The 24,866-nt window shown below is 45.5% G+C and overlaps 1 protein-coding gene across 2 annotated transcripts in view; it reads left to right on the plus strand.

Moving 5' to 3' along the window:
• The window catches only part of CAAP1 (caspase activity and apoptosis inhibitor 1), a 305,374-nt gene that overhangs the window by 118,991 nt on the left and 161,517 nt on the right, over nt 1-24,866 (plus strand). For both annotated transcript variants that reach the window (XM_085641336.1, XM_085641335.1), the window contains exon 4: nt 20,177-20,261. In XM_085641336.1, coding sequence (XP_085497462.1) covers nt 20,177-20,261 — 85 coding nt within the window. The remainder of the gene's footprint in view (nt 1-20,176; nt 20,262-24,866) is intronic.

The raw sequence follows: 24,866 nt of genomic DNA on the forward strand, positions 1-24,866 counted from the left end.
GTCTTCTCCCCCTTTTGACTTGGTCTGATCAGATCTTGTACGCCCCCCGTCCAGCGTTTTGGCCTACCGCCACCGTTTAGTCTCAATGCCAACCAATGCTTCACAGGGTCGCACAAGCTGGTATTGCTCTTCAAGGCAGGCCGGGCATGCGTGTCTAGCCGTCCCCCGAGCAGACATCCCCCAGATCCCAGGCTCCCCCCGTCACAGGGTCGTAGGCCGTCAACTTCATGCACAGTCTAGGGGTCCTCCAGCAATGTCTCCCTTATCACCACGTTGCCCACTTATATGGGGTATTGCACATCCAGTGTGGGCTCTGAGTCTCTCACTTCAGGCCTAACATGTCTGGATCAGGGCTGCTCTCTCCCTGGTGCTCCCAGCCCCTCACGCAGAATTTAGCAGTGCATCTCAAAGCGGGCAGTGGCACCGGCTCAGTCCACCCCAGGTGGCCCGCCTGTGCAGTCGCTGGGTCCTTCCTCACGGGGGTATTGCACAGAGAGAGGGAGAGCACAGACCGCTGTGCTTACCTCGTGCTCCTGGGCAAACCTCCCGGGGGCCTGGGTGTCGTCGTTCCTCTCCCGTGTACCGCTGGTGTTTGTGCAAACTTCTCTCTGGCTCCGGAAACTCCCAGGTTCAACCGCCTCCCACCACAGCTCCGCACGGGCCGGGTCCTCGGATCACCTCTGTAGGGTGGAGCTAAGGCGTGTAGGCCAACAATTCACTCGCGAAGGGGACACCAGTCACCCCGCTGTCTGGGATCCTTCCCCGCTTTCCCTTCAGCTTTTCCTCCCGCCCGGGGGGCCGTTTCTTCGCGCCCAGGCCTCCACTTCTGAGGCTCAGGTTCAGTGATGCCACGTCGTTGCCCAGCTTCCAGCGGCCTCCTCCAGCGCTCTGCGGTCTGGCAGGTGTCTGCTACGGTGCCCCTGAACCACCGCGCCCAGGAGCTCCCGGAGACCACGTGTGGCACAATGTCGTCTCTGGTGCTTAGACGTCCCTGCCCAGCTGCTCCAGGGTCCCAGGTACGTGAGGGGTATGCTTTTATCGGCCATGGTGAGCAGAGGACCTTAGGTTTGCTGTTGCTCCCCCGCCATCTTGGCCATGCCCCGACTTGCAGCTCTTTTATGTGATTCTCCATCTACAAAGCTTCGATATGGAAAATGACTCACATCTCCACATAGCATTACTGTGCCGATGTGTAGGGGAGCAGAGACACCTGTCCGACACTGTTGTGAAATATATTCAGATAAAGTGAGTCTCAAGTATGCCTTTCACTCTCTTGTTATTCACGCTTAATCAATCAATGAATCTTTGAAATATCTATTACTGAAGCACAGAAAAATTAGTTACTTGTAATTACATTTCTCCAGTGTTTTTCATCTTTCATAGATTCATATACCAGCCCTCTATCCTCCCACTTTGTAAAGAGACTTCCCCTTCCTTTCGCTTTGGCTATGAATTATAGAAGTCTGTGAAGGCATGGACTTCAGAGCCTATCCACTTCACTGGCTGGAGCGTGGGTGGTGCGATGAGGCAAGTATGTAAGGGCATACAATACTGAGCATGGAATGTTATGAGGTCACTGCTGACCTAGTGTTAGAAGGTTGACATTTGAATATGTTGTAGCTGGTGAGCCTTGCTCAGCTGGGGATGCTGTGATCATATGCTGTTAATGAAAAAACTTCTTCTGGAACTACATATGGAGAGTTCTTGAATCTTTACAAAGTGTTAACTATTGCTTATGTATAACATTTACTACTGAGGGAATAATTGAAAAATGTTTATCTATGAAAGATGCCGATGCTGGAGAGCTGTAGTTACAGGTAGTAACTGTTCAGTGTAAGGTAGAAACCACAGTGAGTTGAGAGTATGGGCCTTATTTAGATTTTTGCAGATGCAGAACATCTGACAAAACGTTGGAGATGTACTACGTGCCCCATTTATAGATGGTAGTGTTGTGACATGCACACAAGTTAAGTGGACCACTGTACAATGCTTATCTACAATGAATCCATATTTATTCTTGGGCTGATCCTCTTCTATTTCAAGAATATTTAGGAATTTTTACTGCATGGCTAAGTACTATTATGTCATCTATAAATGAGAAGGAAACCTAACTCTTCTTCCTTCAATCCAGTTGAAAGGACTGATCAGGTTTCTGAATAAATTCATTTGACATAGTCACCTTATAGCAACGTGTTTCCTCAGCAGATTATTAACATAATTCTATGCCTGGGGAAAACAGATTAGCATTCTCACCCAGAATATTCAAAATCAATCTGCTGATGACCTTCTTCGTTTTCTTCATCTATATTGAGGGACCCTCTTTGGACCTAACGTCCTAGGGTAGCCTGGCTCAGGCAGGAAGGCCTTTCCTCCGGCATTACATGTCGTGGTTGCATCACACCCACTCGCACTTTAGCACTACACCACCTCCCAAAAACGACACTACACCAAAATAGTGTTCAGATTTAGAAAAGAAGCTTTATCTTTCCTAATTAGATGCAGTCAATTAACGTTACTTAGTACAACTCAGATTTTACATCCCAGGGTATTCAGAATAACAGTGCACTTCCTTTCCTTGCCCCAGTATAGCATCTTCCCCACCACTATCATATATGTGAACCAGTGCCTTGATTCTAGTATTACAGATTACATCCCCACATTTATTACTTCATGTCACAATTCCTCAGATGATCAGCGGGCCCACAGGTGGCCCTTCAGAAAGTGGGATACACTAGACCCCTCCCCACTTGTATTCCGGTCTAACATATACGATCACTCTTACACATTAGGCGCTGTACTGGACTTATTTGGCAGCTAGGAATCACTAATACAATTGAGTTTACCCCTGCAGGCTGTTGGTGACTGGAAGTCACACTCATTCGGTTGAACAATTAAACATAAACCATCCTAGATACTGGGAACCAGATTAACATGTACGACCCCCACTTCTCCCTCTCTCCTGGGGGGTCCCAACATATAGTTCACAGTCGCAAATGCACCTCTCTTGGCACTAGTAGATTCTTATCGCCCAGTTTTGGCTTTAGGTTCACCAACCCCTGGGCATTTCCCTGCCCTCCGCTCACACCCGCTTACTGTCAACCTCTGGTTCCTCCTCCCATAACGATCGGCGAAGTACGACACCAGTTCTCACTCCTTCCGGGGTTGTCAGCTCACTGTGCAGGCACTGGGGGGGGGGGGAAAGAACCTTTCCTTTGACTCAAAGGGGGGAAGGCGGGGGCGGTAAAGGAGCACACACGCCTATCACCTTCCCCGCAGACTTTCCTGCTCGCTAGTCTCACTATGGAGGGGGGGCCACCTGAAGCAACACGGAGAGGAGGCGCGGCCTCTTCCGACTTCCAGCAGCCGGGGGCGGCGCCTTGGTGTCAGGCCCGATCACGAGTTGCTAGGGAGACGGCCTCCAGGCCTACGAACAGCGTCTCTCTCTTCAGCTGTTCCGACGCCTCCCTGACGCTGGCTTCCTCCAGGAAGTCCCGACACCCTCTCCGGACCTCCCGGCTCACCTCAGGCTACATCCCCGCAACACCCGGAGATCTCTCGACTCAGGCCAGCGGCGGCGCTCTCACGTCACAACTCCTCACAGGGACACCGTACAGGCCCACAGAGTCCCGGCCAGCGGCGGTGAGTCTTGCACGCGTGGCCTCTTCTGGGATCAGGGTACTTTCTGCCCCAGCACTGAACGTCACCTCCAGTCTTTGGGCATCAGGGTATAGAGTTACACCGCACTCTGCTGGCACAGCGCTGGGGCAGTTACCACTCGGGCAATAGAGCGCTTGGCTGGTGCAGTGCCTCACCGTTCCCCAGTGGGGGGCTGGAATTAAGGGTGCAGGGGATGCACCGCAACGATCGGGTAGTCAGCCACTCTTTGGCTACGGGGGCCCAGTCACTGGTTTTCCAGAGTCTCAGGTGTGAGAAGTTGGCCGGGATTGAGGCTCCAGTCTCTCTGGAGGCGTGGGTTCGAATCCCACCGCTGCCACCAATGTGAGAAGTTGGCCTGATGTATGATGTCACTAGTTCTAGTGCACACCTTATATCAGTCCAAACAACCCTTATGGTGATTGGTTGTAAAGTCAACCTTATCGACCAGCTATCCTAGTGGTAGCATGGACAAGAGCAATCTTAGGCTAAACTCTGAATGGCATGTGAAGCCAGCTGTGATACCATATATAATCCCTTGAATACCAAATGAAAGGACACCACAACAGATATATATATAAAATAAAGTGTATTTATTCTAGTCAAACCCTCAGCACTCTTTATGAGATTAGAGGTAAGTACAACACAGTCTTATTTAAGCATACATTAAGTCACACAGGTAAGTAATACAGTTAGGCCCTAGGGGCCACGCAAACCATATACTAAAGAAGTGGTATAAGGACCACTGTCACGGAAATAGGATAGGACTAGGCCTAGGGAATCGCTGGGGCTACACTACACTAGCAACAGTTAGGAAGTGGGAGGCCCACGGGATTCAGGTGCAGAGTGGAAACACTCACGCGTAATGCGTAAAAGTCGATAGAATTACTAGCAGTTAGAAATTAACAGTTTAAGGACACTTCTGAAGCAGCTAGAGAGTCGAGACTCGGAAACTAGACCCTAGGATAGTCACTACCCTTGTGAGCACCGAAGTACCCAAGTTACCTAGCCCACAGGCTGCGGGTGCATAGGTGTGAACTTGCGTCGAGTTTCGTCGTGGACTTCTATGGATGCCTGAAGGAAAGTTGCTGACAGGCAGTCAGTGAAGAGTGTCCGGTGGATCCCAAGGCTGGGATCAAGAAGAGAGGATACCTGCAAGCAGAAGGGACAGAGTCAAGGTCACTAGCCAGTGACCACGTGGAACCAGGAAGGAACCAGGCGATGTCGTGAAGATTGCAGGTGAAGGGTGAAGCTTGTCGCTGCAGCCACGGGTACCAGGAGACGTCGAGGACGACCAGGACCAGGAGGCGAGCTGTCCCACGAAGGCTCTTGCTGTCGGCGGCGTCGAAGTTGAACTAGGACTCACCAAGCCTTGGCAAGTGGAACCCACGAAGAACGGAGGACTTGCTTCTGGTGCAGACCAGGAAGGTCTGGGGTGCTTCTCTTTTGCAAAGAAGCGGGAGCCAGTCTGGAGGAGCCAAACCAGCGGTGAAGATTTCAAGGTGTGTCGTCACAAAGGCCGCTAGGCAACGGGCAAGCAACCGGACAGACGCGGCAAGCAGGAAAATGCAGAAGGGCCCCACGCAGGACTCGTGGAGTGTGGGGGGCTGATCTTCGGTGCAGATGGTGCTTGGGGTTGGGGCTTCTCAATCCCCGGTGCACAACTTCGGGGGTGCCTCTGAAGCTGCGCTGGAAGATACTAGCCACTTTTCCCAGGTAGCCGGTCCCACGTCTCTCGTCGCCTCCACGGATCTCAGCTCGGCTGTGGATGTGGATCAGGGTCGGAGAAGTCTGGAAGTCAATGCTCTGGTCGGGCTCTGCAGTCGGTCCCTCGTAGAACTTCAGCAAAGCAAAGGGTAGTCTCTTGATGGTGCCTGTTTGCACAGGGTAGCCACTCCTTGGCCACAAGGGAGATTCTTCAGTCTTCTTCTTTCGTCGAATATCGAAGGTCCAGAGTTTCTGTTCAAGTTGCAGGTTCAGGATAATCTAATCTCCTGGGGCCCAGCTACCACTCTTATACTAATCTGGGGGGCTGGGTTACCTGCTAGGTCACGCCTTATGGGTGGGACCTGGGAGGGGGGTGGTTACACCCCCTTCCCTTTGTCCAGTTTCGCGCCAGGACTGGGGCTGGAGTGCCCCAGCACCGGTTTGAACTGGACTATGCATGGGACACCTTGTGTGCCCGAGGCATGTCTCATTCCTTTCAGCCCTCCCTGCCCCAATACACTAAAGTCTGTCTTGGGAGGTGCTAGCACCTCCCCAAGCAGGAAACCTATTGTCCAAGCCTCCCTTGCCGGGATCACTCCCAGCAGCAGGAGGTCAGACTCGTGTCTGTGGCAGCAGCATCCATTTTGTGGTGCTGAGGCTTTGGTTAGAGTTAAACAGTAAAGTAGGATTTTAACATGTCTCTCCCTCTAGAAGGGAGGAATAATATCCTCATCACCAGAAATGGTATGGGGGTATTATTCCAAAGTGTTAGACACCTTACACGACATGTTTTGATAAAGCCAAACCATAGTTACCATAACCGTTTAAGATTATAAGGCACTTTAAGAGTATATGGTAGGCTATATCATAGAACAGCTATAAGGACATGGTTCCGAAAGCTGCAGACAGGCTCAGCTCATGCTAGAGCACCATCTCACATGTTACCAAGCACTCTGCCTCCAGGATTGTTAAGGCCTGCCATAGGAGTGACTGATAGGTACACATGTGTCTATATATAAGGGTAGATATAGGCATACTATATCTAAGCAAGGGGTGATTACACAACCTTGCCCCAGCTGAGTGATCAGCCAGTTGTGTCTGATTGGAAGGCCAGACCAGGGGTGGCAAAATACATGCTGCAGCCCCTGGGAGGCCTAGGGTACACCTATACACTGTACAGGGTCCAATAAGGTGATCCTTACCAATTGGGAATGTACCTAGGGTACATGGAGTCCATTTTAAAGAGAGAGCAGACAGTCTGAGACCCTGAATGGCAGGATCTCAGGCCAACTAAGTCAAAAAACCAGCTAGACACTAGGCAAAAAGTTGGGGGTAATCATAGTCAGATATCCACCTTCCTACATCAGGTAACAACGGGGATTCTGACTAACAGGAGCCCTTAAGTCAGAGATGAGTCCCCCAATCTGTGGCTGGAGTCAGGGTCCGGTCAAGAGGTCAAAGGTGGTATCAGCAGACGGGGAAGCCACGCAGATCCTAAGACCTGTCAATTCCCTCTCCAGTGCAACCACCTCCCCACTCAGGTGCCTTTCTCCTGTCTACCTCACAGCTCTCTCCGTCCTAAAATGGCCGCCCTGCCCTCACCTCTATTTATCACCTGGGGCCTGACTGGCCAGAGTGGCCCAGAAGGTTCCAGAACCTCTCATGGCAATCTATGGCCCAGGTGCTGAGGTGACAGTTGGAACCACCATTTTGAGAGTCTAACCTCCCTCTTCCTGTTTCCTCATTGAAGCACCTTGCGCCTCTCCCTGAGGTAGTAAGGATGAGGCGCCCAGAGCCTCTACATCAACACCCAAAAGGTAGTTAGTGGGCGGGAAAAATAAAAATGAGAAGGGAAGGGAAAAAAAATAAAATGAGGAGGGAACTGCCAAAGGGCTGACAGGTCTAACACTGGGGAAAACAGATTAGCATTCTCACCCAGAATATTCAAAATCAATCTGCTGATGACCTTCTTCGTTTTCTTCATCTATATTGAGGGACCCTCTTTGGAAAAGGGAGTTCTTCGCACAATATTCCATCCTTTAATTGAGTTGCTCGAATCGTAGGAATGACAAAATGGTACTCCATTGAGCAAGATTTCTCTCTATGCTTTTTTCCTGGAATATTTATTTAATATTTAACATTACTAGCGGGATGGTCTTTCAATTTTGAAGACTTGATGATGTTGTTTGGTGTTCATATGCGATCTGTTCTAAAACTAGTCTGAGGTCCCCATTTGATTATGAGCCCTGCATAGGAGTCTTTGACTTAAGGTTGTGAGTGTTCTTCCAAAATCTTATCGAGTCATTTAATGCCTCAGAGAAAGCTGTGCCATCTTTATCGTATGTAAATCTGCTTTTTAAGGCATTTCACAGTCAACCTTTCTGATTCAGGGAATAGGGTTGATTTTTCGAGAAGTACCTCTCCTGTGAGAGCAAGAAGGCAGAGAAAGACCAACATGCCCTGTGCAATATCTGATCTCTTGAATTATATGCATTCAAGGAATGTAAAATCTACCAACAAATGTCCAGCAGAACTCACAAGGACTAATGGCATTTGACTGCTTTCGAAGCAGAAAGGTGCCAGATGATTTGAAGAAGAGCTGCTTAGATGTAACAAACTTTCAAAAGAAAGGAAAGCACACCTATTGCAAGCTTTCGTCTCTTGTCTATGAATTCACTTGGGCACAGGTCCAATGAGAACCATTGTGGTGAACATTTTCTAGAAAACAGAATTCTAGAGAAACTGCAGGACAGACCTTCTCTGGAAGTATGCTGTAGACCCTGAACATGAATGGTTTGCCCTGCTGTTTTTCCGGTGTTCTCGTAGTAAGATTTTTCAAAGGAAACTAGTGCATAGGTCCATAGCTAACACGGCCTTGAGTGCAAGTCAAGGCTAGTTTTTAATTGTCGGCCTGCTGTTTTTAAGAAGTAATTCATATTTAAATAGATATTGTGTTTTACTTTCTTACAGTTACCTGTAAACACCAAGGAGCCATTGTTCTTGCTATAAATGTATTCACCCAGGGGCCTCAGTGTAGTACTTTATTCTTTTCTATTTAGGTATAGTAATTACGCCAGAAAATTCAAGCCACTGCTGGTGAATTATGGCCCTCCTCCAACAAGTTTTAACTTGATCTAAGCAATCAGTTTCCAGATGGATTGTGTCCATTATATTCTTCAGCTACCAAATAGTTAACTGGCCCCTGCCTGAAAAATCCATTACATATTCTACAAGGGAAGACTGCTGTAGCACCCTTGATAAAGTAATGTCCCTACTCCTGACCTTTGCAAGGCAGCAAGTTGGAAATCCGTACATACGTTTACCAGACACATCTGTGTGGATTTGGGCTATAAGACTGTACCCGAGTGGCTGAGGCCTCCTTGAGGAGCCTACTTTATAATGTTTCTCCATCCTGCAGTTTCTTCTCCCTCGTATTTCCCTCTTTTTGTCTTGATTTTCTTTTCCTTTAAAATGATTGATGAAAGTTACATACAACCTGTTGTATAATTGGTTTGATATTTCTCTCTACTAAAATATCCAAATCTGCGGTTATAACTATACCAAGATATGTTGCCGAGTCTACCACCCTAGAATCATCAATCACAGTCAGCTTATTTTTCACAATTTGCATTTTTGTTTGATTAAGTGCATATCCAGAAACCGACCCGAAGACTGAAGCTTCGCTTTCAATTGCCACTAATGCTTCCCCAGGTTTAGAGGTTATCACCGCGATATCATCCGCGTAGGCCAGTATCTTAGACTCCAGTCCCTGTGATATAATTGGGTGTATTCCTTCAATGGCCTCTAATCTTCGGATAAGTGGATCGATATACAAAGCGAAAAGCAAGGGTGAAGATGGACAACCCTGCCGTGTACCACGCTTGATCGCCAAAGGTTCCGTATATCCGCCATTTATTTTTAGATGAGCCATTGGATCTCGATAGAGAGCCTGTATCGCATTTATATATCCAGCTCCGATCCCAAACCAGCTTAAAACAGCCCATAAATAGCCCCATGAGACCCGGTCAAAGGCTTTTTCAGCATCCATTAAAATTAAAGCCATAGGTTCTCCCGAGACTATTGTAGAGTCGAATAGTGTTATAACTCTACGTATATGTTGAGTAGTCCCTCTCCCTGATATAAATCCATGTTGACAGGGATGTACCATTTTTCCAATAATTAAATTAAGCCGCATTGCTAAAACCTTAGAATAGATCTTTGCATCACTATTCATTAGTGTGATAGGCCTATAGGAGCCAGGATCTCTTGGTAGCTTGCCTTTTTTAAGGAAGACTATTATCTCGGCCTTTGACCAGGATTCGGGCACAGCATGGCCTAACTGAGCCATCTTGATAATATTTATCAGGTCTGGGCCAATAGCCTCCTTAAATATTTTGTAAAATTCGAGAGGAATTCTATCAGGCCCAGCAGCTTTACCCGAGGGTAGGTCACTAAGTGCAGCGTAGATTTCATCCTGCGTAATTTCTCCTTCCAGGCTATCCCTTTCTATTTCTGTGATAGTTTCCCTAGAAATTTCTCCCAAATATTCTTGGATCCCGTTCTCCTCCATCAACTGCTCCTCGCTATATAAATTTAGATAATAGTTACGAAACACATTGCGAATCTCAGGTATGCTTGTTACAAGGGAGCCGTTACTATCATTATGGTCTTTGCAACAGAAGCGAAATACCACCACCACAAAAGTTGTGAAAAGGAACAGGAAAGCAAAAGCGCTATAATCCAAAATTGTGAACTGTTTGTAGAAAACAATATGTGCTCTAAAAAGAAACAAATCATACCTTGATATACTACGATGAGTAGTATATCAAGGTATGATTTGTTTCTTTTTATAGCGCTTTTGCTTTCCTGTTCCTTTTCACAACTTTTGTGGTGGTGGTATTTCGCTTCTGTTGCAAAGACCATAATGCTATTCCCCAGAACCCTGCCTTTCCTTGAGCAGCATAATTGTACATGTATTGATTATGATAATCCATGATGTTTTTGTGTTAATTGATACAAATATTGTTCGTTCTTATAGATTCCCCTGATGAAGGGCTGAATTAAAAGCCCGAAATGCATTGGGATTTGACATGTGAAATCTGAAGTACAGACTTTTGCTGAGAACAAGCAACGTTCTGTCAAGCTTTTTTATCTTCATTGACTGAATTAAAAAGATACATGGATTCAGTTCCATTGATGAAAACTTCTTTTTGGTGTGGAGAATTATCTATGTCAATGTATTCAATGTTTTATATTGTGGTGTCTTTGTAAGCAATTGTTCATTTTCTGTTGAGACATACGTCACATTCAAGTTATTCTTTCAGGTTTGAATACGATTACGCCCCAATTGGGCATTTGTAGTGCATTTGTTTTTCTAGACATCTGTCTAGATTTTTTTGCCGTGTTGTTCTACAAAGGTGGCTGGCAGTGCCACTTCTCAGGTGCACACAAAATTAGTTGAATTATTGATTATTCTTGACTAAGATTGAGGCAATAGTTTGAGTTTGGTTTAATTAAGTGCATACCTAGCTGCTTTTGTATATTTAGTATCCTTAGCATATGTGGCATGCAAAGAAGCCAGGTGGCCTAGCTCCTGCATTGTGGGGCCAACTGGCTTCTAGCTTCTCTGTTGCTGGTAGAGCCTTCCATACTCTTCGACCCAATGGAGATTCAGAATTGCTGACATTTTGCAGCCTCTAAAGCTTTTTGAAATCTTTCCTATTTTCCAAGATTTAGTTTGGCCTTCTGGAGGCGGGAAAGGTTTCTGACATTCAATTTGCAGCTAGAAGAACAGCTATATCAGTTAACTATCTTTAGTGTGTCACCCGTTGTGACTCGTTTTCTAAAGTGTCTTCAACACCTGTTCCCTCCACGACCGTTCATCATGCCCCAACGGAACCTCACTCTGGTCCTAACCTTTTTGATGTGTGCGCTCTTCAAGTCTCTACACAACAGTTCCCTTTGTTTACTCACCATCCAAAAAGCTTTTCTCTTGCCCATAACATCCGTCAGGAGGGTCAGTGAGCTGTAAGCACTTTCTGTACACCCTCCCCACACGACATTCTACCCAGACAAACTGGTAATAAGAACACGTGCCTCCTTTCTTCCAAAAATAGTAACATCTTTTCATGTGGGCCAGCATATCACTGTGTTTGCTTTTTTGTTCTGTCTTAACCTTCCATAAAAGAGGAGAGACTCCACCTACTGGACCCAAAAAAAGAATGTTGTTTTTCTATATTGATCTTACCAAAGAGATCCATAGAACGATCAACTTTTCATTGGGTATGTCGGGGTGAAGAAAGGAAAGGCTGTGCAAAAAAGAGCCATCTCACAATGGCTAGTGCCTTGCATAAAAATCTGCTATACATTGGCCAAAAAGCAAGCACTTGAGGGCTTGTAAGCTCATTCCACCAGAGCCAAGGCTGCAACTACTGCGTTAGCTCGCAGAGTCTCTGTCCTAGACATCTGTCAAGCAGCAACATGGGCGCCTCTACACATGGTCACCATGCACTACTGTCTGAACAGGCCGGTCCGTTGTCACAGGCATATTGCCCGTTCGGTTCGCCAGGACTTCCTGGTCTAAATCTATTCGCAGACCCTCCTCCAGGTGGTATTGCTTGAGTATCTATTTTGATGTAAGGAATCTGCAGCTAGAAATCTATATCAGATGAAAAAGTTACTTACCTTCAGTAACACATTATCTGGTAGAGACTCTAGTTGCCAATTTCTTATTGACCCTCCCATCCTACAAGCTCTGCAAATGGATTTCTCTGTGTAGGGTACCCCTTTGAGGTCTTTAGAGCTTGCGGCCCAGTACATCACCATACTTCGTAGCTCCACGCTTCGGGTGTAGAAAGGTCGCAAAAAGAAACTGAAGTCCGCACGCTGGGTGAGCGTCCATATAGGCACTGCGCAAGTCACTTCATACTTGGATGGCGCCGACTCGGAGCCGAGGGACATCACTTACCTGCGTGCACACGTACTGCTCGATAAGTTTCCCGGTCCAGTCTACCGCCTGGGGATTATTCTAAGGTAAGGAATCTGCGGCTAGATACCAGATAACGCGTCACCGAAGGTAAGTAGCTTTAGGTTAGTGGCTCATGAATCGATACTGATGTGATCTGGATTGCTTCAAAGCACTTCTTTTAGGGCCACATAATAGGCATGTAATTCAACGGATAACCTTTTTTGAATATCATGAAGGCTCTGCTGAAGACAAAATCATTATGGAAATGTTTGTTCCTACAAGTCCTGAGGGAACTAGTATTGTCAAAATCATATCACCAGCAACAGACTATATAAAGTAGTCAGTCAGCAAGATCAACACAAGAGCAGAGATGCATCGAACGCGAAGAACAGCAGGCAAACGGAGAAGAAGAATGTGAGTCATCTGTGGCGATCAACTACTTCCAAGCTGTGTGGGTATGAGGACAGTTCAGACATAATTTGAGGATGTGGCAGGGCAGCACAATGGCAGGAGAATTTTAGATATTATCTGCTACACACATTCACTAGTTTACCAGCAGTTCTCCACTCGCACCACCGAGAAAGGAAAATAAATGCCATTGTCCCTGAGTGATTATGCCACTGCTTCTCCAAAGGTCTGTTCACCTATCAGAGCACATACAGAGCTGATTGCCTTAAAAAATCGGACCTGCTTCCTAGGCTAGTCCTGCAGCACAACTTACCGTTGGTAAAATATGGTCTGTCTACTCAGTTCTTCTACTAGGGGCTTTTAAATCTGCCTCCAGACTATATGAACATAAAAAGAAACCAAAAGCCCTTCCATCTGCCATTACATACATTCAAGTGGAGGAAATTTTGCATCTGGTATCTACGGGCGTTCTTCCTCATGACATGACAGAAGAAATCCTGTTGCTCTACATTATGTTTTTGGCAGACTGGTCTGCAATTCACTTTCATAAAGCTTCTTTCTTAGGCGTTCCATTAGTTCATGATTGCTTGGAAAGATTTTTTTGTATGGCCACTAAGGGCCATATGTATGAAGCTCATTTCCAGTTCGCAAATGGGCCGATTCTCAGAATTGGCCCGTTTGCGAACGGGAAAAAGCCTTTTGGGATGTATCATCCCAAAAGGCCCTTGCAAAATAGGGAAATCGCAAAATTTGCGATTCCCTATTTTGCGAATGCATTTAAGGAATTGCAGATTGCGATTCCTTAAATGCAATGTAGAAAGCACCCAAGTTGTGCGATTTCTCCTTAAGAAATCACAAATTAATATGCATTTCTTTGAAAAATGCACTTTTTGGCATTTTTCAGTGCCATGTGGCACGCATACATGCCCTTAGGACATGTATGCGTGCCACATGTGCACACATGCTCATTTCAGGGGTGCAACAGGGTGTCCTTATGACACCCTTGCACCCTTTAAATTGCATTCGTAATTTGCGAGTACCTAATGGGTACTCGCAAATTGCGAATGTCTTCCCATGCATTCCTATGGGGCCCCAGGCCCATAGGAATGAATGGGAAGGTATTCCTTAATTGGGATTCGCAATTTGCGAGTCGAAATTAAGGAATGCCAAGAATCGCAAAATATTTGCGAATTTTTTATTACATCCCGTTTTGCGATTCTCAAATAGCGATTCTCTAAAAATCACTATTTGAGAATCGCAATAACAGTATTTGATACATATGCCCCTAGAACTCTGCTCTGCCATGTTAGTTCAACATTCTGTGGTCTAAATAGAGAAGAGGGCCTGCCCTGGATGCCACTAATTTCTTATGCACAAGTGACACAGCTATTTTCTCGCTTGCTGTTAGTTCTGCACAAACACTCCTTCTGCTTTAATGAGCCTTATGCAGTGGTGGTGCATTAGCTAACAGTTATTTAACGAAGCAACACAACCTTTCCCCCAAACCCCAAAGATTATCTCAGATTTCCATATAAACCAAAGTAAACCTTTGCCTACCTTTTTCCCCCAAAACCTTTATCTTCAGCAAAAAGCTCTGTTTAAGTTTGACCCTCCAAAAATCCTCAATAACATTATATTTTTGGGTTTATTTGGTTATCTCAAATAAAAAGAAATGGATTGAAATCCACTTTAGTTTTAAAAGAGTTTCTCTCATGCAATGTATTCTGGAATCTATTTCGTATGTAGAGATGTTCTGTGTTAATTAATCCGGAGAAGCTGGAAGGTGAACTCGGCAGCCTGTGGCATCTTAAAACTCAGCTAGTTATCGCAAGACACTTTTATGCTAACTGTTAACATCTAAAATGGGATAAGAGCTGACTGGAGAACTTTTTGTAGGCGTCTAGCTTTTTGGCGAACTTACGAGATCCATCTACCGAGGCACTGCATACCGCGGCTGTGTACATTGTGTAATTGATTCCATTGTGTCGTAGGTAAAGCGACTTCGTGTTGGAATATATAAATTAAAAGAGTCACTAGATAGAGCAGGACGACTACTCGCATGGCTAGGTAGGAAAGAAAGAGAAGCGAGGTGGATCGCAGCCATACAGGGAGACAGGGGTCACATATACGACAGCCCAAGACATAGCAGAGGTCTTCGCACAATATTATGCAGACTTTTACAAAGCTAGACCACTAGCAACAGACGCCCAATTTAGGGATTACCTTAGCGCACTAACCACCCCTACTTTATCCGCAGAAGGCAAAGCAACCCTCGAAAATGAAATATCTCTGGAAGTCGTCGTCGCAGCCATTGCCAAACAGAAGCCTGGGAAAGTTGCGGGCCCCAACTGATTGCCAGCAGAACTTTTTAAAACTAATGCCGCCCTGTTGGGCCCACATCTCCTAAAAATGTACTTGGCAGCCTAGACAGACGGCACTCTCCCACTAGACCTACATAGCGCCAGAATAGTGGCAATCCAAACACCAGGGAAACCAGCACTAGAGTGTGGATCTTACCGGCCCATATCACTACTGAACGTTGAGACAAAGATACTGGCCACGATCCTAGCAACAAGATTGCTACCGGTAGTTACATCCCTAATCCACTGTTATCAGACCTGATTCATGCCCAAAAGAGCCACGAGATTTAACCTACGCAGGCTGGCCAACCAGCTGGACACAGTGCAAAACAGACCCGAACTGCACATATTTATATCTCTAGACACAGAAAAGGTGTTTGACGCTGTTCACTGGCCATTCATGCGTCCAGTATTACTGAAATTCTGAATTGGCCCAACCTTCATAGCCTGTATAGATCTACTGTACACAAACCCGAGAGCATGCATGCGGATAAATAGAGTAACATCGACTGATTTCCGAGTGAGCGTATTTCACTCTACGCAGACAACATCCTTTCATATATCACAAACCCAAAAGGGTCACTTCGCATTGTACTGCAGGCATTCGAGGACTATGGGTGGCACGCCAGCTATTGTATAAATTGGGGCAAATCTAGCCTAAATCCGGTGGGGGGAAGCTTAGACATGCAAGGTCTCCTCAGCCAACTACAGGTAAACAAAAAAGGGTCCAAATAGCTAGGCCTATATATAACTAACAACATATCAGTGAGTCTTAACAAAAACATTAAAAGGGTGCTGAAGGAATTCCATGAAGACGTGCAACGATTTAGAAATCTTCCTCTGACATTACTCGGTAGGGCGGCCATGTTTAGGATGATCAGACTTCCAAAGCTGCTATATGTCCTTCAAAACACACATCACAAAATTCCCAAAGAGATCTTTAAAACAATAGATGCAGAGACGCGCATACTCCTTTGGATTGTGGGACACACACAAGTAAGCTTACAGACACTTCAACATAGTCAGTACAATGGGGGGATAGGGCTCCCAGACAGATCATATTACCGTGCTGCGCACCATAAATGCTGGGAGAAAATCCAACATATGCCCTTGAGAGGCTTCAATTCTACCCTTGCACAAACCTTCACTACCTATATGGGGGCAAAGGAACGCAGCAGCTACTCCCAGCAACCCAAAGGGCAATAGAAGCATGGAAAACAGTGGGACGCCAAATGAAATGGGATAAGAAACACACAAGAGAGACTCCATCATGAGAGGGGCCACACCTACCCGAAATAGGCAAATTAAAAGGTCTGCTAACTTGGAATATGATTGGGATATCCAGACTGGGAGACATAATAGAGAAGGGCACCCTGATCCCTTTGAGCTCACTCCAGTGAGAATATAAGATGAAGGAAACATAAAGATACAACAACTAAAAAAACTACAACATGCCTGGAGAGCTGAGAAGCAGGACGCATCAGAACTCCCAGTATTCGCACCATTAGAGGGCAGATTATTGCAGGGCGAAATCACGGACAAATCAGTCTCATGGACATATAAAACACTTCTAAAAAACATACCAGATAACCCAAAATAGCTCGAACGAAATGGGAGGTCACCATGGGTGAGTTGGAAGAAATAGACTGGGAGGCTGCAGTAATGCACCCAAGGGAAGTGGCCATAAAACTACGAATGAGGTTGATACAATTCCAGATCCTACACAGGACATACTTTGATAGGGCGCGCCCACATAAAATTGGGAAGGCTGCAACACCAGAATGTCTCCGCTGTAAGGTAGAGCAGGGGACGTCCATGCACACACTATGTGAATGCAATCGCATACAAGTATACTGGCACCAAATAATAGAAGAACTGGGTATGATACTGGTGGCACAGATACCTTTAGATCCCAAATACGTTCTTCTAGGCATCCACTCTGAGGTGGATCTACCTCGATACAAACTCCTGCTTTGTATCCTGGGGCTGATTTTGGCCAAAAGAGACATTGCTAGACACTGGGGAGCCCCGGTTCCCCCCACCATGACAGAATGGAGGGTGGGAATGGACCTCTATATGGGAGCAGAAAGGGTTAACTCCCAGGCAAGAGGCTGCCCGAAGAAATTTACTAGGATCTGGGGCCCATGGCTGAGATATTATGGACTGGAAATAGAGGGTGAGGGGATAGAGACCCGTGCAGGACCAAGGGTGCCAGAATTAAGAAGAAACTGAGTAACTCATCAACCTCCCCTAGATATTCACCACAATTCAATACTACTGGGTAAACAAAGCTTACTGACAATGCCGCAAATGTTCATATCTGTATCAATGCCACAAGTCAATACTGCTGGTAAAGAAAGCTTACTGACAATAATGCTGCAAATATTCATATCTGTATCAATGCCTACTGTACTCAAAGAAGTAATCTCTCAGTGTGTTTTCTACTGTTTAAAGATGTTCTCTTTTTCCTATTGCTGTATACAGTATTTATCTTTGCAAGATGCAAAATAACAATATAAAAAAAAAAGTGTCACTAGAATAGCCTCTGAATTTATGAATCAAATTAGTAGAACAAATGGTACAAGAAAAGGCACTCGAACAGATACAAGCACAATAGTTTATTTCTGTTTTATAAAACCAGACCGGAGCCAATATAGCTTTCGAGGTTTCATCTGAATTGTTTTTAAATGATTTTCAAGTTATCATTTTAAAGTGGAGTTTGGTTCTTCTCAAGGACTGGTTAAGGATGGCGTCCTTAGATTTGCAGAATGGCCATTTATTATTTTAATCAACTGATTGCAAGATAACCCTCTTGACTTTATCAGTGCGGGGAAGCATTTTCCATTCAGGCAACTGTCTTTTGGACTAACTGACGTCTGTCCCCAGTGTTTTCACAAAATTGTTAGCCGCAGGTACTGCCAGTTTGAGAGTGAGCTTAGTGCAGATGTAACTTTGATCGTGCAGCTGAATAATTTAAAGCCGTCCAGACCCAATCTAGGTTTTCTTCCCAATACAGGAAGGACACTATGAATTCATTCAGTTCTTAAGGCAAGTATTCAGTGATAGACATTGCATAGCTGCACATCGATCCTCCTTGTGGAAGAGTCGCATGCGTAGGAAAGACTGCCTCTCTTTTTGTAGCGAAAGACAGTCTTCATGCAATAGTATCTCCCTTTTCTTGGTATGTATATGTGGTCATGATGGGTTAATTATAATGTTTTCAGGACACAGTGATTTCTGCGTACAGACAAGATAACAGATCTGGACATTGTTTCTTGGAGTTGTCCAAGGCTATTAGAGTTAGCTTAAAGGAGAATGTCTGCTGCTTAGCATTTCATACTTCTCCAAAAATACATTAAGTAAATTGAGTGGCCTAATAGTAACACCTGTTATTTTGAGCACTGACAAATTGGCACAGCTTGTGAAGCAGGCACCTTTTAAGAAAAAGTAGTCATTATTATTGCTATTCTTACTAGTAATAATTCTTAGCAGTAGTAATTGGGTCGTATGTTTGAACCTCTTGTAGTTGCACCTTCAAGTTCTTGCTACTAATCTTGGATTTTGCGTAGATCACATGGGCTAGAAGAGTGTGTGAGCTAAAGGCGTTTTCAGCTGAGCCTCCCTCTACTATTTTCAAAAATAAATCTTTGGCACAGAGAATACGGACTTTTCTCTGCTTTTAATCTACAACAGTCTGAATTCACTTTACCTTCCACACTTCCAAAAAAACTGTTCTTATTCTGGACTCCAAGATGGTGTTGATTCATTACATATCAATAACAGATTGATGTTGAATGAATCACCATTGGTGACCTGCAGGGATTAGCAGACCACCATGTCTGTGATTGCTTTTAAATATAGACCACTGGCTACTCCTAAAAAACGTTTTTGTCCTAGAACGGCGAAAGAGGTCACGTGAAGACCCTTCCTGTTTGCTAATCGTTTTACCATCAATTTTGGATTTATATGAATGTTTTTGCAGCCGGTTTTCGGCCACAAAACATTATTACAAATCATAACGGAATCAGTACTTGAAAGGGACGCCTCAGACACACCCGTTCCAAATAGCAGTGGAGGACATGCCTTCTCGCACCTGGCGGCCAAGGCATGGAACAACCTCCCCCTGCATCTCCAGAAAGAATTCAAGACCTGGATGTTAGAATGAAACAAGCCACCGCACACAGCATCTAACTTCTCCAATGCCTTGAGACCGTCACAGGTTATCTGTAGCGCTATATAAATGTCTGATTGTTTGATGTATAGTGATTCCTAATGTTTACTCAAGCCAGTTAACAATTCCGAAAGCCTTTTCCGAAACGTCAATTAGATTTAGTACATTAGAAAAAGGGTTTTAGCTTGTGCAGAACCTCAGATGTACCGAATCTGAGGGTTTGTGACTGTGAAAAAACGTTGTATATGAGGTTTCTAGTTCAATAGTGACCAGTACACATGCATGCTATAAGGCAACAAACAAAACTAGCAATTGCTCACTCCACAAAAAGATAGCTGCTACAGCTTTCTAAGGAGTAATGAAAATCTGTAGGTCAACCCCTTCGTCCTCTTTGCACATTTTGGCAAAGCATTATTACTTTGATTCTGATGCTCAAGCAGAGGCAATGTTTGACAGGGTCGTGGTTCAGCAAATTTTCAATACGTGCTTTGCATTTTGATGGGGGTTTCATAATCGGTTCATCTTTAATTATTGGGTTTTGCTGGGGAAATCCTTCACAGGTAATAAATCTGCAAAGGAAATTCTATTCCATTGAGACAAATTGCACATACCTGTGATCAGGTTAGTTTTGATAAGTAGTTTATTTCTTTGTATATTTTCAATAGTCTAGGAGGTTGTTAATTCTGGTTGGTAGACGCTGCAGTGGCTAAGGACATTCATATCATACATACTCTGTCACACTATGATGACATTTAACTCTGACTCTGGCTAGTGGGATACATTATAAATCCTCGGCAGAGGAACTTTTTGCACCTTGCTTGAAGTGAAAGATCTTTCCATTATTTTGCATGGGTCGCCACTAAACATAATGATTAACTGTTCAATTGTGTCTTGTGTATTTATTCTTAGACCTGCTCTATGGAAGAAATTAAGAGGCTCTGTTTAGAACAATTGGAGCTGGTGTCTGAGAAGAAACTTCTGAAGATTCTGGAAGGTAAATATTACTTTGCTGCACTCTTTGCCATTACACGTTTCAAATTGGTGATAAGCCATTTGCATACAAGAAGGGGTCCCAAAGGGATCCCTTCACCTTTTTTGATGTTGACATTTGTTTTTAGGTGTAGACAGTCAGAGGCGTAGCTTGAGCTTGTGGTGCCCGGGGCTATCCCTCAGATTGCCGCCCGGGGGGGGGGGGGGTTGCTGGGAAAAAGGACGGCAAGCTCTTGAAAGAGGACTGAGAGACACGTAGTATCGCCGCTAATAGTTACCTCAATCATGCAAGTTACATGCACATACATGACACGGTCCAAGGCTACACAGTTGAATACACCGGTGACTGGCAGTACAAAAGAGAACACACAGACTAAATGATCTATCTGGGGACTCAGATAAACCGCATGTGACATCCATCAGAGAGCTGTGTGAACAATTACCTGGTAATCCCCTCAGCACAATGCAAACATGCACATACATGACACTGTTCAGGGATCCATCATCTACAGTTGACATTAAATGACCATTCATCATGGTCCCCCCCCATTAAAGCAGTGCACTTTGTGATCTGCATGGTACATGTTCTTTGCAGCAGGCACATTAACCCTCTGTGCTACCTTTCCAGGAGTCAACCCTTCCACTAGACAAAACTCGGATCTCTCTCTAGGAAGAACATTAATCACCGAAGTTATCATGACATTTTTATTGTTTCTGAATACTGCTGGAGGCCAGGAAGGAGGCAGCAAATTTGATTTAAACCATAATATACTTGCAAACACTACGCACTCACCCTAAATAGGTACCCAGTGCGGTCACACCGTTTGCACCGCCCTAACCTGCTCAAGGTTCATGTGACCTCAGTGACAGAGTCACAGTGACTGGATCACTGTTGCTCTAGGGTGTGCTGCTTTGTAGGCCTGCCCGCAAGACTGGAGATGAACTTCAGTATGGATTGTGGTGGACAGGCCTTCAAGGTTAACTCACAATTGACACCACTAGGGTACACCTGCCTGTGCTAAGACATCAAGCCTTCTAAGGTCTAGTGGGGCCTTCTAAGGTCTAGCATGGGAATATGTGCCCTCAGTAGAGTGGTCTGGTGGACTGGTCATGAAGACTGAACCCAGTTCCCCAGTTCCAAATTCGACAGCTCTGGCCATAGTGCCACATCCTGACCCCCACTGAACACCATACTGCCACACTGAGAGAAAATCGCACTGCCTTCAGCTACAACCTAATTGTGCCCGCTATAAACACTTGGATGTGGCTCAATTCAAATTATGCACTTGATAAGAGTAATATGCTGGCTAAAAAAAAAAGTAAAAGCAAACACTCATAGGGAATGCAAGATTAAGTAAAGCATGTGAAATGTAAGCAGAAACAACATGGTTATCTTAACGATCTCTCAGCCACTATTCAGAAATCAGCGAGTGGTTTTACCTGAAAAGTTAAGGACATGACTGCAAGGCCCTGAAGGGAGCCGTTTCAATGTCCATTGCCTATATCCTTACAAAATGTAAGCAGTATGGTTTAAAAAGACCACATCCATAAACACAGAGCCATGGTACACATTTTGTTTTCCAATCCACCCATCAACCAGGTATTGCAGTCCCTCCAGGAATGGTACACTTTCCCACCTGGGGACAACAATGCTGTTCAAAGAAAGACTAGAAAACAAAAGTAGCGCTTCACTGGCAAACTCTGTAAAGTGAGGCTGATGTATTTGGATGTGAATAAAACCAAGCTGGCCACTTTGCAACCACTGTGTCTTGCTTTATTTAGTTAAGCATTTATTTTTCATATTTAAAACCTTCTATTTCTTTTCATCCTGCTGCACTTAGGAATAGAAAAATGTCAGAAAAAGGGCATTTCCCGCGAGAGTGTTTTTAGGTCTCGCCTGACCCAGCGCATGCGCTGGTCTGGCGAGACTTATTGAGAGGGCTCCAAAAAGTGCTACCAGGCCAGCCTAGAGCTACAGTGCATGTACGCTCGCGCGTGCGCCCCGCTTTACCGCAATTACTTTCACTTTCGCGGCCGCTTGATGTGTGATCGCGATCACTTTCGCGGCCGCTTGGCATAGCCAATAGGTCTCGCTTTTGGGACCTTATAAGTATTTAGTTATGCAACTGTTGCATGGCTAAACACTTATAAGGTCCCAAAGGCGAGACCTATTGGCTATGCCAATGCTTGTTCTTTTTTAGATCCATTTCACAGGGAAGCAACTAAACAAAAGAAGGAAAGAGAGGTTGTGAACCATTTCTTCAAGTTACGGTTTTCAGTAAGTGATGAGCAAGACAGAAAGAGAGGGAATAATAGGAAGATGGGGGGGGGACAGCTCCCTATTCTTAAAAAATGTTGCATAAACTTTTCATTTTTTGTGTGTGAAAACGCATCCCGTTTTTCTTTAAGGAAAGACTTTTCTTTATTCTTTAAGGAAAGACTTTTCTTTATTCGTTAAGGAAATACTTTTCTTTAATTGCTTTGTTTAAAAGCAGTCACAACAGGACCTCCCCGCCATCACGCTCCAGAAACTGCGAGAATTTCGCCCTGTTACCTCCTATCTCGGAACCATGACATTTCCTATGCCTTTCCGCTTGAGTTTTTAATGGGAGGGGGAAGTCTCACCAGGTCCTATCTCTGAATGCTGCATGTGACTTACTTCGGATTGATCCGCCAGAGTCCTAGGCCGGGAGCGCTGATGAGGCAGGGGCTTGGGGGGAGGGGGCAATGGGAAAGAACAACAAAGGCAGAGGGGCAAAAACCTTTAAAGCCAAGCCCTGAGGACATTGTGCAAGAAAGAAAAGCAGTGATGGAGACCCTCACCGGGGGGAGCTTCGGTGGGAGAGACAGTGTGGGGTGCCTCCTTGGCCTCGGAGAGGGGGGAGGCTCATGAGCGGCTGCCTGGCTTGCGGGCAGAGTGGCTCTCAGATGGGCCACTGGCTATGACAAACCCCATCAGGACCTTTCCTCGTGGGTGGGGGAGAATCCCCTCCATGGCCCCCACACCCCAGAGACTTTATTCATCAGACTGTTTAATTATGTTTGCGGGTATTCTTTTCATTTTGTTTGTTTACCCACCAAGTACCAACACACGATACATGCAATGGAGTTTCCGGCTTCGCTGATGGGGTCCCATGATACTAATACAAATGTTCTACAGGAAGGGTGGTTTGACATTGAAGGCTCCCTCACACAGCTAGTTTCCATGTATTCGATATGGCATCAAATAGTTCACTGAAGATTCTCTCCCTAAATGTAAAGGGTCTTAACAATCCAGTCAAGTGGGAAGACCTCCTCTCCTATTTAGAAGACTCAGGCGCCAATATCTGTCTTCTGCAGGAGACTCATCTCCTGTTGGGGGATATTCTCCTCCTTAAATCTAGGAGATTCCCTCAACAGTTATTCTCCTCGACTGGGCGCAAGACGGGGGAGTGGCTATTTTGTTTCCCCATACATTCAGCGGCACCATCGCCCCAAATTGGTTGGTCTCAAGGGCCGCCTTGTGATACACCAGATACAGCTGGACACGCAAACTCTTACACTGGGCACTATATACGCACTACATACGCACCAAACGAGGGGCAGGAGCGCTTCATTTGGGAAGCTCTGGCAGAATGACTTCTTTATCATGATCGCCTGATCTTGATAGGGGGCGATCTTAATCTAGTTATGGATAAACATATGGACCGCTCTGCACACAGGGAGGGTCAGGGTCCTTTTCGAGTGAGGGCATTGCTTGGTTAAAAGAAGTAGGCCTTGTGGATTAGTGGAGGGCCCACCCCCCGAACCCCAGAGACTTCACGTTCTTTTCTCACGCACACAAGACCTACGCAAGATTAGACTATTTCATGGGCTCCCAAGATTTCTTTCGGCTGTCACATTCTATAGAGATCGAACCAAGCGTTCTCTCCGACCATTCTGCGCTAGTTTTAGTTCTCAACTCTCCCTCACAGCGGCAGACGCGGAGACAGAGGCGACTGAGGGAGACCTTACTACGTAAACCTCTAGGTATGATTGCAGGTCATGCGACAAGGGTGCCCTGATACACCTCGAGGTAGTTTTGGACCGAGGTGCAAAACTCTGGCACTGAACACCAGAAGAAATAGTAATTGAAGCATAGTTCCCACTTTCAATGTGGGCTGGTCTCTGTCTTGCGGCCACTTCCATGAAAAATCCACTTCCTGTACGAAGTATTCCGGTATGTCCAAGTCGAAGTATCGATACAAGCACTAGAAAGCCAACCAGGACTTGACCCCCATCCCGTCACTTGATGTCTAGTGAAAAGGCTCAAGGGTGTCAGGGAACGATCACACTCCTCCAATGTCTCCTGAATCCAACCTGGTACCTCAGTTGGTCCTGTGTGTCACAAATGCCGAGCTCTGTCATCGACCCTACAACAAATAGTGTCCTTCAAAGAAACCATGTTGCTGATCTTTGGTGCAAACCTGGGTCAATCTGGCGTGCCTTCAGGCTTCAAAAAGTCACAAAGGTCTCAAGACAGACTTCCACCTGCGGGTCTGCCCCCAACACTGTATGCCTCCGCTGGGCCCACAACTGGGCCCTTACTGACTTTGGAGTTGACTTCTATGCTGGCACCATTTTCCATGCT

Source organism: Triturus cristatus, chromosome 2_2 (genome assembly GCF_964204655.1).
Source record: "Triturus cristatus chromosome 2_2, aTriCri1.1, whole genome shotgun sequence".
NCBI lineage: Eukaryota > Metazoa > Chordata > Amphibia > Caudata > Salamandridae > Triturus > Triturus cristatus.